General features: G+C 43.6%; 2 protein-coding genes and 1 long non-coding RNA gene across 4 annotated transcripts in view; 2 read left to right on the forward strand and 1 right to left on the reverse strand.

Moving 5' to 3' along the window:
* Positions 1 to 3676: 3676 nt before the first annotated feature.
* Positions 3677 to 18121, forward strand: part of Itga1 (integrin subunit alpha 1) — a 139994-nt gene continuing 125549 nt past the window's right edge. Inside the window, exon 1 of the mRNA XM_059276100.1 lies at positions 3677 to 4142. Within this exon, the coding sequence (XP_059132083.1) occupies positions 4082 to 4142 (61 nt within the window). The 5' untranslated portion in view covers positions 3677 to 4081. The remainder of the gene's footprint in view (positions 4143 to 18121) is intronic.
* LOC131921414 (uncharacterized) lies at positions 11210 to 17001 on the reverse strand. 2 transcript variants are annotated; one of them, XR_009381999.1, is made up of 3 exons: positions 16583 to 17001; positions 14979 to 15108; positions 11210 to 12690 (listed from the first exon to the last, which is right to left on the reverse strand). It is a non-coding gene; the product is annotated as an uncharacterized LOC131921414 (long non-coding RNA). The 2 variants fall into 2 exon arrangements; XR_009382000.1 differs by having other exon boundaries at positions 16483 to 17001.
* Positions 16211 to 17924, forward strand: Pelo (pelota mRNA surveillance and ribosome rescue factor). Its single transcript, XM_059276101.1, has 2 exons — positions 16211 to 17011; positions 17311 to 17924. The coding sequence occupies exons 1-2, from the start codon at positions 16286 to 16288 to the stop codon at positions 17740 to 17742; spliced, it is 1158 nt and encodes a 385-aa protein (XP_059132084.1). The 5' UTR covers positions 16211 to 16285; the 3' UTR covers positions 17743 to 17924.

The following is an 18121-nucleotide window of genomic DNA, read 5'->3' on the forward strand; positions in this document are numbered from 1 at the left end:
TTTGACAGCTAGCTGGTTTGAAAAGCAAATTCATGCCAATGTTATAATGGTTTGGTATCTTAATCTACACTCATCTTGTAGGCAAATCTTCTGGATAATTCCATAATTTCCAGCAAATATGACCAAGTGATTTATGAAATAGTAAGAGTCGATGGAGATTTTTTGAGGTTAAAGTACTAAAGTTCCACTTCTGATGGCCATCACACTGCAATTTTTTCCTTCAGGGCCTGTCACACACAGGGACTGCCTAACTTTCCACTGTTGAACTAGTGACAGTTCTTCTGCCATGGGGAAGAAGACTGTTTAGTAGCTCGTGAGCACTTAACGCAATCAAAGCGTTTCACTGACTGCTTGTACATTGCCTCATTTAATCCATCAGTCTTCAGGGAGAGGAATTATTCCCATCATTAGAAAACTATGGTGGCACATGCCTTTAACCCCAGTCCTCAGGAGGCAGAGGCAGGCAGACCTTTGTGAGTTCAAGGCTAGCCTGGTGTACATAGTGAGTTCCGGGACAACCAGGGCTGTTACACAGAGAAACCCTATCTGAAAAAAAAGAAAGAAAGAAAGAAAGAAAGAAAGAAAGAAAGAAAGAAAGAAAGAAAGAAAAAAAAAGAAAAAGAAAACCTAGGCTATTTTTCAATGTTATATAGCTATGGTACTGTGATTCCAGAGCTTGAGTTTAGGAACTCAATTGCTCCAGAACTTTAGTAATTTTATACTAAATGTATTATACTAAATATTTATTTAATATAAATTTATTTATTTTAAATTCATATCCTAAATAAATTTATTTAGTTTAAAAGTAAATGAATATATATTTATACTATGAATATATATATTTATACTAAATGACACTAGTGGATTAGACTAAGTCCAACGTAAACTTTAGGGTAAAATCCGTGTGTTTGTTTTTTAAGACAATGCACCAGTAGTATCAACTGTCTTAGTTACTTTTTCTATTGTTGTGATAGGACCCCATGATCAAAGCAACTTACAGAAGAAAGGGTTTGGTTGGGGGTTTGCAGTTTCAGAGGGAGAGAGCCCACGACAGTCGTTATGGGGAGCAGGGCAGTAGGCAGGCAGGCAGGCACGATGCTAGAGCAGTAGCTGAAAGTTTTCAACTTGATCCACAATCACAGTGCAGAGAAAGCTAACTGGGAAGGGCATGGGAGGAGCTTTTGAAACCTCAAAACCCACTACTAGTGACACACTTCATCCAACAAGGTGACACCTTCCAATCCTTCCCAAACAGTTCCACTGACTGGAGACCAAGCATTCAAACATATGAGTCTATGGAGGCCATTCTTTTTCAAACCACTAAACCACCTATCTGGCCTCACTCCAAAGACTCAGCTTTACAAATTCTTCATCACTTTGGTCCTCAGCTTCTTACTCATTCATTTCTAAACACCAGAAGGGATCTGATCAGACCAGGTCTTGTTTAAAATAGCTAAGTATAGAGTTGGACATTTCCTGCCCAGGCTTCACATAGAATTATTTTCTTGTAAGACCTGGCATTTCTTTTTGCTAAACTCCAGTTCACTCAATGGCCTGTCTTCTTACTAGTCAGAATAAACAAAGGAAAGTAGTGGGTGTGTTTGACAGCAATTTGTATTTAAGTTTATGGTAGTCCAGAAAATGAGAACGGATTCCAATGCAATTCTCCAGCAATAGCTACTTTCCAATCTCCACATTGATTTGGTGGGAAGATCAATTAAAAATAAAAGTCATACCATACATAGCAATTCTACTGGTAGTGATCTTATCACTGCTAAGTTTTTAACTCCTGGAGGAGATACAAATATTTAAATTGGAAGGACAAGTCAGCACCCAGCAAAGAGAGGAAAAGCTCTCACTACTTACAACCTTGATCATATTACAAGAATATCTTAACATTACGTTATAATAAGATATTTACAATTTTTGTTGTGTCTAGTAAAATGCATTGTCATACACATGTGTCTGTATTTACACGCATGTGTATATACATAAACACATATATGCATATATACATACACAGACAGATCATATTTTGAAAACAAATGTTTGGGGAAAATACTATTGGGAAATTATTTACTATGAGTTTTAAGTGCCCAAGCATTAATCAATACTTATTGATTACTTTGTGAAGTCCATTGGATCATACAGAGAGGCAGAAGACACAACAGACTGAGCAGGAGACATGGAATGTACACCAGCAAGGCATTCTTTGGAAAGATTTTGAATGCAGGCAAGGAAGCCCAAGTAATGTCTAGTGGGAACGAACTCTGATCCCACAGAATACTATTTTTCTAGATATTTGGGTAATTCTGAAATTGGAACTGAGAGAAGACATGAAAACCAAAACCAGTAAGAATGTGATATTTAATGTTTGCTACATCATCACTTGAAATGTATGTGGGAAAGGGAATTCCTTGCCAATGGTCTAATGGGTCACGGTATTGACGTTAGATAGCCTTCAGCCTTTGAATTCTGCTGTTTTTCAGAGAGGGTCTCACTCTGGGGCCCAGGCTGCCTCTTGAATCTGCAGTCCTCCTGCCTCAAGTTTTTGAGCGGTGGGATAACAGGCATGTGCCTCCATACCTGACTAGCTCACCCTATTCTTTATCATTAAACTTCCTTGACATTAGTCTTTCTCCCGTGGAGCTGCCGTATTTCTCTATTTGGCATTTACCCAGTGATGCCTGTAGGCTTCTCCAGGCCCCTCCAGCTGTGTGTGACCCCCAACCCCTGTGCTAGCTGCCTTGTCGTCTAGACAGAGGGCCCTCCTTCGGGTGGCACGTCTGCTTGGTCCTCTTCTTGCTAGACAGAGATGTTCCAGTATTTGCTGACTTGGACTGATTTCTGCAAAGGCCTCTAACCACAAACCCACCCCATCCATTCCTTTCTCTTCTTTGAAATTCTCAAAAGTGTGAAGGCACTTGAAAACGGCATGTATTTGTTGAAGCTAATACGAATCTTGAGTGACCAGCCAAGAGAAGCTGACGAACTCCGGGCCACCTCTCCTAGACAGAAGTAACATGAACGGATTTACTATGCATTCATATAAGAAGGAAACAAAACAAAAACAAAAAATTAAAACAGTACCTTGAGTTCTCTATTAGAGTCAGTCCCCAGGGTTCAAACATCCTAATTTAGCTTAGACAAAATAGCCCAAATTCCATTTCCTCCCCACTTCCGTTTCCCTAACCTTTCCTTGCCCACCCAGTCTAGTTTATCCTTTTTCCTTTTGTCACAGTCTTACTCTTCCCCCTCTTCACCCCCCCCCAAAAAAAAAAAAACCTTATCTACAACTTCCTTTAATCAGTAGCCTTCTTAAAAGAGTCAAGCTCTCCCCAACTGAAAGCAAAGCCCTCTGCGAAGCTTGTCTGTGGTGAGGACGCCCTGGGGGATGAGAAGACTCCAAAGCCAAGTCCAGGCGTCCTCTGGCAAGAAAGGGGTTTATCCGACACGCTGACTTCCTTGCGAGTCTGATCCCTTCTGCGCAGCTGGACACAGGAAAGCAGCCTCCCTTCGTGGAGTAAAAGCCCGGGCACTTTCAAAGTGCCCTTCCTACCCAGATCCGGGAGAAGTCCGGGCACGAAGGCGGGGCCATTAGGCTGGCTGGCGACACCCTCCTGAGAGTCCAGCCCCGCCTTCCCACCACCTTAGGGATTTGGTACATGAAGCAAGATCGCCCTCTCAGTGAAAAGCAGATGTCCCTTTAAGGTTTGCTTTGCCGTTGCCTGTGTGGACTTTAGCCTAAACACGGTCCCGCGAAGTTGGCTTTATTTGTCCATGTCTCGGATCGAGGCTGGGACGCTGCCAGGGAGATTTCAGAGACCCAGCGCTCGAAGGGGCGGGAGATGTGGCAATCGGTCTGGGATGTGAAAAGCGTGGAGCGAGCTTAGAGGCAAAACACAGGAAATCACTCCTCCGCGGCTCTTGGGCGCTGCAGCCGCTGGGGCCACTGCTGGACACCCGCGGAGACCGCCCGAGTGACCCAGTGCGCAAGGCACCGGCGCCCAGCTCCTGCCAGCTCCTGCCAGCTCCTGCCCAGGAACCCGCACGTCAAAGAGAGCTTGCAGCCACCCCAGCCATGGTCCCCAGGCGCCCTGCCAGCCTAGAGGTCACTGTAGCCTGCTGCTGGCTCCTCACTGGTGAGCGACCCTGCTTTCCTGATCATCTCTGGTGGGGCTTGGTTGGGACTCTGGGGAGGGGTGACATACACAGAAGAGGGTCAGACCGGAGAGACCCTCAGGTAGACCAGCCAGATCAGAGGACTGAAGGGAGCGCCTGCCTGCGTCCAGCCCAGGAGTGAGGGAGGCAGTGCCTAGAACTTTCCAACTACAAAAGGCTTTTCAAATTGAAGTTGTTTTTACGATGTAAGCTGTGCTTTAGGTATTTGAATTTTTGGAAAGGAAAGTAACCGTGGACGCCTGATTAGTGTGCAAAGTTCCTGCCTTAGGGTTGCTCAGAAGTGGACTTTATAGCATTTTCTTCCTGTTTAATATTCAGGACCTTTTCTGCTACAGAACAAGGAAAGACAGGCATGCCAGGCAAAACTTGTCTCAATGTGACATTTCTACATTAGCTCGGAACGTTTAGTATACAAAGATCACAATGTAGTCTTTCAAATACAAAATGTAGTTTTCAGAAGACTTAGTACCCGAGAAATGCAGTGTTATACCCAGCTGAGAGAAACTGGGAGCATTTCGGATTTTCCAAATGGAAGCGGTAGCTAGGGTCACAGCCTTTGCAGTGGTTACCCGTTGGGGAGGTGAAACTTAGCTGGTGGGGGAGTGAAATGGTAGAAGCATTAAGCAACTGATTATCACCTCATCAGTCCTTTAATTAGTGGTTGTCTTTTTTTTTTTTTTTTTTTTTGGTTTTTCGAGACAGGGTTTCTCTGTGTAGCTTTGCACCTTACCTGGAACTCACTTGGTAGCCCAGGCTGGCCTCGAACTCACATAGATCCTCCTGGCTCTGCCTCCCGAGTGCTGGGATTAAAGGCGTGCGCCACCACCGCCCGGCAGTGGTTGTCTTTAATATGCCATGATATCCTATGTCTGATGTTTCTACTGTTGATATGATTAACTAGTTAATTTCACGGTTGACTATTAACAGTTAACCCAGCAGTGGATGGCTAAACACTGAGAACTCTTAAGTTTACTTAAGAATGGATTATCAGCAAGCCCATCTTTTCTCGTAGCGAAGTGGGTGTGGGGAGTTAATAATGAGCTAATCTTTTCTCCTACTGAAGTGGTGTGGGGAGTGAATAATGAGCTATGGGCTTTCTCGTCCACACATTTCTCACTCCTCAGGAAATGTCCACTAATCCGAACAGTGGTAACTTCGGAACAGCAATCCAGGCCAGGGAGTGGTTTAACCTACTACTTATTGCCCCGGCCCTTGATGGCACCCATGACCTGTGGTTCCTTTCCAACCCGAACTTTCAGAGATTGTTATCTTGTTGTTTTGCCAAATTTGAATTATTTACTAACTACTGAAGCTATTATCTTTTCTTTTCTTTTTCACGTTTTACCAAACATTAAGTCAGTGCAGAAATGAGGGCTGTGTGTTCTCGAAAAAAATGACAGTTTTCCAAGAGGGGCGGGGATGATGGAGTAACAATTTCAAGTATACATTGGTGTAGCTTGCCTTGCCGAATCCAAGACGAGAATTAGAGGAGAAAAATCGGTAGATGTTTCTAAAGTAAGTTCAGATTTTTTTTTTTTTTTGTATACTATTCAGAGCATTATTGACCCAGGGAGGGCAGGTTTCTCATGCGTAGTGTATTTATGTCCATTTCACAAGATGGCTTTAAGGATCTCAGGTCTGACTTTTCTCTTAACAATTGCTTATACTTGGAAACCTCTCACCAATTCATGGAACCCGTAGTTGTTCTGGAGTCTTAGACATACTTGTGAATGATGTTAGAGAGCTTATGTTGTTTCCCAACCTTTAACCCTTTGTATATATTTAAGTAGACCATCTGTGGTAGTTCATGGTTGCCTCTCAGATAAAATCCAAAATTCTCAACCAGTTGCCCAAATCCAGGGCCCTGTGTCTGTTTCCTATCACTACTGTAACAAGTTGCTATGGATTTATTGGCTTAAAAGGAGATATTTACTATTTCACAGTTCTGTAGGTTTTCAGTCACACTGTGATAAAATCAAGGGCCCCCCAGAGCATTTCCTGTGGAAGCCCTAGAGGAAAATGGGCTTCCTTGCTGCTTTCCACTTTATGTGGCCACCTGCACGTCTTCAGAACTAGGAGTGCAGTTTTTCAGTCTTCCTCTCCAAATCTGCTTCATGATAACATCTTCTTCAAGTCTACCTGCCCATGGTCCCTGCATGTGTTGGGTATGTCTCTCCAGACCCCTGTTGAATTACATCTGCCAAATCTGTTTTCTTATCTAAGGTAACATACTCAGCATTCATGGACTAGAGCAAGGGCATCTTTGATGGGCCACTATTATTCTGCCTATCACAACCCTTAAACAGGGCACCCATCTCATCCAGTCACATTTCCTTACTTTGCTCATGATCCTCTTGCTCTTCTTGCCCCTGTGGATACAATCTTGTTTGATGCATCTACAAAAGAACCCCACCCTTCCTTCCCACTACCCCCTGCCTTCTAAACAAACTCTCGCTGGCTTTCAAAGCTATGCATAGAGCATAACAAACTACTATAATTCCAACAAACTTCCCAAGGATTTACAACTTCTTATGTTAGTTTCTTCCAACATACATTAAACAATTTGCCAAGAAAAAAGGAGTTCTCATTTATATCCAAATAAAGTCCTTTTCATTGTTTTATACATCTCAGAGTCCTGGTGTAATATATGGCAAACACAGAGGACTTAACTGAAGGGAGTCTCATAAGCAGACAGCCTGGAGGAGGCCTTAAGAGAGCCAATAAAGGTAGAGCACCTGGGATAAGACGAGGTAGATAGACATCACAGGAAGCAGCAGAGGGGAAAGAAGCCTGGAAGAACCTGGATACTGGAAGGAGGCTGCTGTATCAGATCAGTGGTGACAGGTAGACTGCAACTGGACCAAAAATGAAGTTCCGCCAAGAAGGAATAGAGGAAATAGAGACCTTCGCCCTCTCCCTGTAATATCTTGCCCATTGCTATCATTGAAAATATTCAAATGGTTAGATCCAGCCTTCCAGATAGATGATGATTACAGTAAGTAGCACAGACTAGCACTGGAACTTACTACATGAAAGGCCCTGGGCCAAGAACTTTGTAATGTTTTATCCTCATCTAAAAAAGTTGAGGTTTACATGAACATCTTTCAGATTTTGAAGACGGAACCCAACAAAAAAGTACTAAGATTAATTGCACTTGGCCAGAGTCTCACAGCTGATAAGTGACAAATTACTTCAATTCGCACCTCTGACCTCAAGTTTCCGGCTGTGAAAAGAGCCTAAATACAAGTTCATGTTCCTCTTGTTCTCAATTAAGTGAGTAAAACGCAAACACAAATGCCTAAAATACTTTGGTAAGGAGCTATCTAGTTAATGAAGAAAGTGTCATTTCCATGATTTTTAGGTGTACAGTAAAATTAGATGATAGCACACTCTACCTTAAATAGAATCTAAACAAGATTACTTCTACCTAAACTGGGGGGAAGTTTGTCTTACTCATTATGATGTCTATAAATATAATAATGAATCCACTGGGACTTGTTCATTTGTTTAGTTACAAGGCAATGAGAATAACACACACACACACATATATATATATATATATATATATATATATATATATATATATATATATATCAGTTTGTTTTGTTCTAGGTGGTCTTGATGCTAATATTGATGGTCAATATTAAGTAAAACCTAACTCTCGACTGTCTCTGAGGGCTACATTTTCAAGAGATGATTAGATCATGTAGGTTCTCACTTAATGTGGTTTAATCAGCTGATGGATGTAAAATTTGAACAAATTACTGAGAGGTGGTGGGACTTGCTGTGTGATTGCAGGAAGGAGGTCCCTGGAGAGGTGTCCTTGGGGACTGTAGCTTGTCCCCCAGTGTCACTGCTTTATATCCACCACGATGGGAACTGCTGTTCTACTGTGGCCTGCTGGCCGTGGCCTGATACCTTTGTGACCCTGAGCCAAGATAAATAATTCTTCAGTTGTCTCTGTTAGGTGTTTAGTCACAGTAAACAGGAAAGCAACTAATGCAGTAAATCTAGCTATGTAACGCCTGAGCTCTGGAGCCCGGTCTGCTCGCTGCTGATGTTTTACCTATGTGGATAGGTGCTCCTCCGCCTTCCTTCCTCTGCCCCCAACCCCTAAAACTGCCCATTGAGATTAATAACTGGCCGAATTGTCTTGTACCCCTAAAACATTTTAATAGAATAAATTGTTGTTTGAGACATTTTTCTGAGAGTTAGGATCCAAGCACTAGTCTTCATAACTGCCCTTCTGATACAGGAAATCGTGTATTTGAGTTTGTGTTAAGCAACTGGGATGAAATATTTTGGAATCGTTGTCACAGTGCTAAAGTCAGAATAGATTGCCCATTCAGGGCTGTCTGTGACTGGAGAATTGTATTCATTCTCAAAATGAGTACAGCAAAGTATCAGGAGATGCAAATGAGATGGATATATTCCTTCCTCACATTTCTGAACTTCCTTCAGACTTCGTTCGTGTGCCAACTCTTCTGAAGTTACCTCTGAGCCTTTATGGAAGCAGTTACTCCCTCTGCTACGAACCATTAATTCCCACACAAATGTGATTCCCGAGCTACTTAAGGAGTTGGACTATCTCTCTCCTTGCTCAGACACAAGTGTGTCCCAGTACCTTGTTTCTATAAAAACACTCCACCATATGACATGATAAGGAAATAGGTAGCTGTCTGTCTTCCAGCTTGTTGTATGCTCTGTGAGTGCTGTGTATCTTTTCTATTAACCTTAGTGCCTAAGAATAATTGACACTTTTACTCAATAAATCATAAAATAACAGACTATAGACAAACTTATAAACTACTTAAAAGATGAGCATGTCTCTTTAAGTATATTCTTGTCCTATTTAACCAGATTTCTATTTGACTGAGTGGATAATACCACTGTTAGGTCTCAAATTTGGGACAAATGGCTACTGAGGTGCCTATTTAACATATCAGAGGAGACCTGGCCTCCAGATTCTCCAGCATCTCTCAATTCCTTACCTGTTACAGGGTCTGTCTGGCATACCCCGAAGTCTACCCTCAACTTCTCCAGTCCAGAGGCTGGGCTGCTTTCTCCTAGCTCCCCTTCCCTATTCAATCCAGCCATTCTGGTTACCTGGCCCTTCTGGTCTACCCTTTACCCTCCTGGCTTCTGGTCTCCTGGCTGTCCCTCCTCCTCTCCTCACACGGCCTTCTTTCGGCTCCAACATACTTAGGAGAGGTCAAACATACTTAGGAGAGGTCATGTCCTTCTTTTTTTTTATTTTATTTTTCATTTACCCACCAACTGAAAGATGCACCATTTTATGTAGCACTAGACCATATGAGCACCGAAGATAAACAGTTTGTAATTTGCTAGGTTGTGAGCGGCATCTTATTAGGGAAATGTTAAAGGAAGAAAATCAGACACATCCGAAGATTACAGTCAACACATAGTTATTGCCATGGCAACTTCTGTCACATTTCTTTGCAAACTGCATCTTGTTGGGACACGGTAGTTCATGCCTTTTATTCCATCACTCAGAAGGCAGAAGCAGGGTGATTTCTAGGATCCGAGGCCAGGCTAGTTTATATGCTACGTTCCAAGCCAGCTAGGGCTACACAGTGAGACCCTCTCTCAAAACAAAACAATCCCCCAAACAAAAACAGCAAAGAAAGACTAAACATGAAAACGGCATTTTAAGATTTCGAAGCGGCTAATACAGCGTCCCTTCTAGACACAGATATGGGCACTGCCCTCTTTTTGGTTGTTTCCTCAGCCAAGACTGTATCTGATCGAAAGCAGAACTGCCCCTATGGCATCGGCAGCCTCACCATTCTCCCCAAACAGCTTCCCGGGCACAGCTACTTTGGGAGGAAGGGGAGAAAGTGCCGGGATTCAGTGGCTCCAGTGGTGGCAGACTGTGATCGTTCTGGCATACCCGTGAGTGATGGTGCTGGGTATGCATGAAGGGCCTATTTGTAATCTGATCTTTTCTGTGGCTTGAAAGGAAACTTTCAAAAGTCAGTTATGTGTTACTCAATTTTTTTATGTCAGTAAAGTTTTAAGAGAAATAGAAATGGGTACACTCTTTTGTCCAAAACCTGCTTTCTCCAAACACTTGGCCGTCTGTAAACAACTAAGATACTTGGGTAAATAGAAAATGATAATTTAAATATCAGGAATAAAACCACATCCACATATTCCTGTGTGGATTATTGGAGATCTGCTGAAATAAATGCCAACTCTTAATGTTTAACACAGCATCTAAATTGCGTTAGGTCAAATGACTAAGATGATTTTCATATTTTATTATAAATTACATTTTGTGTGTACAAGCTCTCACGTAGATCAGATGAGTCTCAAACTTACTATGTAGCTGAGGATGACAGAGCTCCAGACCCTCTTGCCTCTCCTTCCCAAATACTCCCACTGCCTTAATACTAACTAAGTGTATTTTGAAAATTATTCCACTAACTAGACTTCTAGCCCCTAAAATATTCGTTAAACATTTTATTATACTATATTTTGACAAAATCTTCCCATACCACACAGGCACATACAGACAGTCAGATACACGTTCACATGGGTATGGCACATACACACACTAACACACAGAGGTGGCTGGGGGGATGGTGGGTGGGTGGTGGGTGGGCATTAGACTGTTGACTTTGCCACATTAGCATTTGTAGCTAGAAGGAAATTTAAATAGTGAGTATAAGACATTTCTTTAAAAAAGTCTTCCCTCTTTTTCCCCTTTCCCCTACAATTAGCTGAAGAGCCCTCCCTGTCACACACTTAACTTTGCTTGTAGAGGTTACCCAGGAGCCTTTGTACAGCCTAAAATTGGCATATTTTCTTTTTAAAAATAGCATTTGTCCTCAGATATAACCAGAGCTCTCACTACCTATGTGTGCTGTAAAGATCACATTTCAGACCATGTATAATAAATTTAATTTATTATATTAATAAGTTAATATTTAATAAAATAAAATAACAAATTGTTATTTATTATTTTAAAATATTATAATACTTTGTCTTAGGAAGATGTGTTTAAAATCACTATTTTCCTATGTAAGTACTGATACCTTTAAAACTGAAAGAGGTTTATAGATGTTTGCCTTAAGTGTAATCTTATGCATGTTTTTAGTAACAGCATAAAACGCAAAGCACTTTCTTACATTTAAGAGTTCAGTGACAGTCAGGTTAAAAATTCTAAATTAGGGGAGAATTGCTGCTCAGTCTTTCATGTGGGCCATGTTAGAGTCCATGGATTGTGTTGGGGAATAAAGAAGGTGGTCTGTGCCCTTCAGGGGCTTGTGGTCTGGAGGAGACAATAGACACAGAGAAGAAATGTCAGGATGGACTCCCAGGGGTGCTTTAGCAAAGTTAAGTCTTGCCAGAAAGGGAAACAAAACCACAAACAATGCCCCCCTCCCTCGCAAACCTAAATGAACAACAAGAAGAAGATGAAGTGTTCAGCATGAAGTAGTTAAGCATGATATTCATCTTTCAAGAGCCTAGAATCCTTGTTGCCATCATACAAATCATTCCTGGCATATTATTTTAATAGGAACTATCCCAACTCAGTAAACAAGGAGGTACCCAGGCACCATTTCATTCCCTAGCACAGCTAGGAAATGTGCTACAGTAAGGAATTGTACGCAACCTGCCTTCCTTCAGAAAATCTCCCAGGACGGTTATTTCCAATGTGATCCTGTTCAGATTCATTCTTACACTTCCTTTTGTGGGATTCTGATGTCTAGCTTCGAGCTAGGCCGTCTTAGAGATTTACCAGAGTGCCTCGTTCACACAACTCTACAAATCTACCAGCTAGCATATTCCTGCTAGAACTTCGTGAAGACTGTCAATATGAGAAGAGGAACAATCTTTTTGTGATACAAAGGGAAAACAAAACAAAAAGAAATGTGTAGAGACTAACATGGACGGACTCCAGCTAAAAAAGGCCACCCAAGTCTACCAATTTCTGATTTTATTTAAACCCTTTTTACATCTATTTACTTTGTGTGTACATGTGTAGGGGTTCAAGTGTGCCACATAGTAGGTGTGCAGGTGAGAGGACAGCTTGCCATAGTCATTTCTGTTCTTCTAGCAGGGCATCCAACTCAGGTTTGGTAGCGGGTACCTTCAGACGCACTTTGTTCTCCTGTGGGCCCAATTTATACCATTTCCTGATGCACAATCGTTCAACCCCTGATCACTAAAATGGGGTTCAGAAAGAGTCAGACTTAGATGAGTGTGCAAGACCGAACACAAATGTCACAGGGGTTAGTTTCCTTAACGTGACACGACATCGCTTTAACAGCTGTAGTGTAAGCGACTGACTTCAATTCCCCCGGTTGTCAAGTAGGAGAAACTGAGTTTCAAACAGACCGAGTGAGCCAAAAGTGACAGTGAAACCGAGCGAATGGCGGGAGCCACTGTCCTCTTGACTTCCAGCCCAGTTCTCCACCGGCAGTGTCCAGAAACAGCAGACTCAGGTTGTTGGAAGGTAACAACCGTGACTTTTTTCTTCTTCTGGAAAGATTGACATGAACATGGGAGAAAAATGAGATAGAATTAGAAATATTCATGTGAAGGTTTCTATTGTCAAAAGCCAATAAGTACAAATGACAACTTCAAGCAGCAACACTAAATTGTGGGTGTTTTTCTCGAGATTTTTGATTATTTGGGGAAAAAGAAAAAGAAAACAATCTCTAACTATCGTAGTTTTTAAGGGTCATTTTTAAATGAAATGAACTACATGCGATAATGATATCGGAGTGTTACGGAGCATCCGTAAAGTTAATATAACTGTCACATTAATTAATTAAAGGTAATAAAAAATATAGGGGGGTGGTAAATCTGATCATTCAACACTTTACCCCTGACTAGATTACAATTACATATGACACTCCAGGCAAAGGACTTGGTGGGGACCGTGGAAGGACACAAGAAAGAAAACATCCAGAGTTCAGAGTTCAAAAAGGCCAGACAATGATTCGAATTGACATGGATGTGGTTTTCGGATGAGACATTTCAGCTGCCCCTTCCGGATAGGCATGAGGAACCAAGTGAACTATGAAGGACTGAGGACAGGATGAGTAGGTAGAGGATAAAGATTCCCTGGGTGTATTTGGAACAAAGGTTATTCTACTGGTGAAATTAAAAGTGCCTCAAAACGAGAGTGTGATATCTAAGGATGGAGCACATCGGCTTGAATGCAAGGATTTGGAATTTAAACTAGAAACTACAACCCCAAGTAACTTAAAATAAGAGTGTCATGACTGATTTAGAAATATACTATAGGTAACATAAAATATGGGGAGGGGGGTATCTGATCACTCAACACTAAGCTCAAGTAACAAAACAAAAGCAAGCAAACAAAAAGTTCCCAGCTATCGGAGGCAGGTGTTGCAGAACACAGTAACTCTGAGAAATACTGTAGTATGTTCAACCACTGAGGAATGACATTTTAAGAGGTAGTCTAGGGCTGGGGATGTAGCTCGGTAGGCAGAATGCTCTCAAAGCTCCAGGTTTGAGCCTCATAAAAGCCTCGGGATATAATGGCACATGCCTCTAACCCTAGTAATCAGGGGGTGAAGGCAGGAGAATCAGAAGGTCAAGGTCAGCCGGGCAGAAGTGGCATACACCTTTAATCCCAGCACTCGGGAGGCAGAACCAGGCAGATCTCTGTGAGTTCGAGGTCAGCCTGGTCTACAGAGTGAGATCCAGGACAGGCACCAACTCTACACAGAGAAACCTTGTCTTGAAAAAAAAAAAAAAGAAGAAGAAGTTCAAGGTCATCCTTTACTATATATCCAGTCAGAGGCCATCTTGGGCTACTTGAGACCGTACCTCCAAAAATAAATAAATAAATAAATAAATAAATAAATAAATAAATAAATAAATAAATAAATAAATAAAGTCAGTTCAAAGATGTTTGCCTTACAACTTAAAAGAATCATGAAATATAAAATAGAGTCATTGTGGACTTTCTACATATCAAATTAGAAATAAATGCATGCATATTTTTAAAGTAAAGTCTTTCTCAAAAATAACAGTGACTACCTAGACTGGGTAGAAATGGAACTGTGTGCAAAACAATATGTTTTCAAGATAGAACAAATGCAGAGGAGGGGGCTCAATGCATTTCAAATTGTCTAGGCTGATTCCCAGACTGTGGATAGTGAACTAAAGGTGTTAGCTAAAGGAGGTGGCAGAGGATAACAGCATAACTTACATTGCAGAGATGATTTCATATATAAGACAGATTGGTGGTTGGTAGAACAGGGTGTGTGTGTGTGTGTGTGTGTGTGTGTGTGTGTGTGTGTGTGTGTGTACTTAATCAGGCCTGAATCTGAATGCCACTTACATGCTCAACTTCCTCAGAATTTCATTTTACCTCCCTACAAATTAAGGTAGCATTTTCCTTATAAGAAAAGATAAGAAAGTGTAGGAAAGTGCTTGAGAATTTTTCAAAAGTTGATTGTACTCCAATGAAAAACCTTTCATTCATTAAGAGCCCATGAAGCCACCTTCTTGATCGATCGAGTGAGACCAGTGCCTTGTTTAGGGAAGGCTGCTGGCTTTGGAGAAGAAGGAAGGCAGTGTAAGATAGGGACTCTGTGTGATAGGAAGATGGGAAGGGGGAAGAAGGAATGAGAGAGAGAGAGACAGAGACAGACAGAGAGACAGAGGATATAAAGCAAGTAAGGGTTCTAATTTATACTGAAGTCTTGGAAGGGCCACCCCACTCCCACCTCCCTGGCAACCTCTAAGAAAGATAGCTGACATCAATTAACATGATTCATCCTCCCTTTAACCTTGTCTTTTCAATTAAGGCTAAAGAGCTCTGCTTTAAGATCCTCATACAAAACGCAGTGAGAGTATGTGTTCAGGACTTCTCTGCTTCCCACTGTCCTCAGTCTCAAGAAAGAGGCATTCCCATCGCCACTGTGGGGAAAGAAAAAAGGAATGTAAGGGTTTTCTTTTCTTTTTTTTTTTTTTTGTGGCTCTTCCTTGGGGGAGGTCATAATTAGTAGATCAGTTTATCTTTACTTCCCATATCCTCAGCTTTTGGCCCGCCTTTGGCAGGGAAGATCCAGCACTAATCTAGTGCAGCCCAGCTCCCACACTAAGCGCCTCAGAGACTCCTGCGCAGTGGAGAGCTGGCTGCCAATTTTGGATTCTGGGATTCCCAGGACATCGGGTCAAGCCACACAGAGGTCCACCAGGGGTACATTCCACGCATAGTTTCTGCTCTCTCTGGGCTCTGTCCTTTAACATCTGGGTTAACTGGATCGTGCAAACCGGGTAACTAGGTGCAGAAAGCAGCTGGGCATGTTGCTGAGCTCAGGCCGAACGTGACTAGTTCTTAGAAACTGCTTCTGGAAATCCCAGTGCCAAGAAGCGCGCGTCACGTCTGAGCGCGGGTAAGGAATGAGCAAGACAAGGAATGAGCAAGACCAGGCAGAGTATGGACTTCGGGGACTAAGTCTGCACTTTCCAAGGCGCTTTTCATTTTTACATAAGTTTGGAAGCTGGCTTCATACCAAGGAAGGAGGTGCAAAACGGCAAACTGAGTTTAAATGCATATGTTAGCACTCACATACTCCGCAATACCTCGGACACAGGGCTGTATGGGAAAACTCGGCAAATCGGAGCTCAGCTCTAAGGTCAGAGCGACAGCCGGGAGCCGCTTAGCGCCTCCCTTGACTTTTACCTAGGGCGCGCCTTTCCTTTTACTGCGCCTGCGCGCGCGCGCAAACGACAGGCCCCGCCTCTCCGGTAGGGACGACAGACGTGCGCCGGGAGGCGGGCTGCGCACGCGCGATCGCCCGCGGTCAGCCACTTGCGCGGGGCCGGTGACTTGAAAGTACCGGGGGTGTCTTGTGCTCGGCGCGGGGTCTGCCGCCGCGCAGCGTGGATCGGCGCGCGCGGAGACCGAGAAAAGCGTGGGGGAAGGCTCTGCCCCGGGGCTGCAGGAAGTCAGAGGTAGTGTTTCTTTCCTGTCCCCTCCCCAGCCTAGAACCCGTTCCCCCCCCCCCGCCCTCCCCCTCCAACCCTACCTCTCTCTCCTGGGGACCCGTTCCGCGCCTCCTGTTCTGAAAGTGAGCCCCCTGGCAAGGTCATGAAGCTTGTGAGGAAGGACATCGAGAAGGACAATGCGGGCCAGGTCACCCTCGTCCCCGAGGAGCCCGACGACATGTGGCACACCTACAATCTAGTGCAGGTGGGCGACAGCCTGCGCGCCTCCACCATCCGCAAGGTCCAGACCGAGTCCTCCACGGGCAGCGTGGGGAGCAACCGTGTCCGCACCACCCTCACCCTCTGCGTGGAGGCCATCGACTTCGACTCCCAAGCCTGCCAGCTGCGAGTGAAGGGGACCAATATCCAAGAGAATGAGTACGTCAAGATGGGGGCCTACCACACCATCGAACTGGAGCCCAACCGCCAGTTCACCCTGGCCAAGAAACAGTGGGACAGTGTGGTTCTGGAACGCATCGAGCAGGCTTGTGACCCGGCTTGGAGCGCTGATGTGGCAGCCGTGGTCATGCAGGAGGGCCTCGCCCACGTCTGCTTAGTCACGCCCAGTATGACCCTCACCCGTGCCAAGGTGGAGGTGAACATCCCCAGGAAACGGAAAGGCAACTGCTCCCAGCATGACCGGGCCCTGGAGAGGTTCTATGAACAGGTGGTCCAGGCCATCCAGCGCCACATAAACTTTGATGTTGTCAAGTGCGTCCTGGTGGCCAGCCCAGGATTTGTACGAGAGCAGTTCTGTGACTACATGTTTCAGCAAGCGGTCAAGACGGACAACAAAGTGCTCCTGGAAAACCGGTCCAAATTCCTGCAGGTAAAAAAAAAAAAAAAAACTCTTACCCCAGAGGTAGTGAAGAGTGGACAGAGGGATTGGTATGAATAGTTCCTAATGTTTTAGAACTGGGAGGAGCAGAGGGCTTAACAACCCACCTTAGCTGGGATTGTAAATGAATTAAGTAAAGAGAACGGTGTAGTGTCTAGCACATTCGTAAGGTACCCTTTGCTGAAGTCCTTAAATAGGTAAGGCCTTATTCATGCTTTTGTCTTCTGCCATTGTGGGCCGATTCATGGATACTTTCAAAGAGTCTTTGTCTTTTATAATTGTGATTCTAGGTACACGCCTCCTCTGGACACAAGTACTCCCTGAAAGAGGCCCTTTGTGACCCCACTGTAGCTAGCCGCCTTTCAGACACGAAAGCTGCTGGGGAAGTGAAGGCCTTGGACGACTTCTATAAAATGTTACAGCATGAACCGGACCGAGCTTTTTACGGACTCAAGCAGGTGGAGAGGGCCAACGAAGCCTTGGCGATCGACACGTTGCTCATCAGCGATGAGCTCTTCCGGCATCAGGACGTGGCCACCCGGAGCCGGTATGTCAGGCTGGTGGACAGCGTGAAGGATAACGCTGGCACGGTCCGGATATTCTCTAGTCTCCACGTGTCTGGGGAACAGCTTGGCCAGCTGACTGGAGTAGCTGCCGTTCTCCGCTTCCCAGTGCCGGAACTTTCTGACCCAGAGGATGATTCGAGTTCTGAAGAGGATTAAGACTGACATTTAATAGTTGCTTCTTCTCTTACTTTTTTTTTTTTCCTCTCGGCATCCCTTGACAGGTGCAGGACAGGCACTTGTTGGTCGTGCTGGGATTTCTTGCGTGTTGGTTACACTAGAGATGTTTTCTGGTTGGCAGGACATGTATTTAAATAAAATAAACCAAAAGAAAAGAATGTCCAAGCATTATGTTTTCTGATTAGAGTTATTTTTTTTCTAAATACCTGATAACAGAAATTCGCATATCTAAGGGGGAAGAAGTCTATTATTTGGGTTTGATCATGAACCCCCACACATACCCGTTTTAACTGGTTTTCCTTGGAAAAGGCTTTAATCTCTCATGAAGTTTATTTACATTCTACATGGTGTTTTTGCA

Source organism: Peromyscus eremicus, chromosome 11, assembly GCF_949786415.1.
Source record: "Peromyscus eremicus chromosome 11, PerEre_H2_v1, whole genome shotgun sequence".
NCBI lineage: Eukaryota > Metazoa > Chordata > Mammalia > Rodentia > Cricetidae > Peromyscus > Peromyscus eremicus.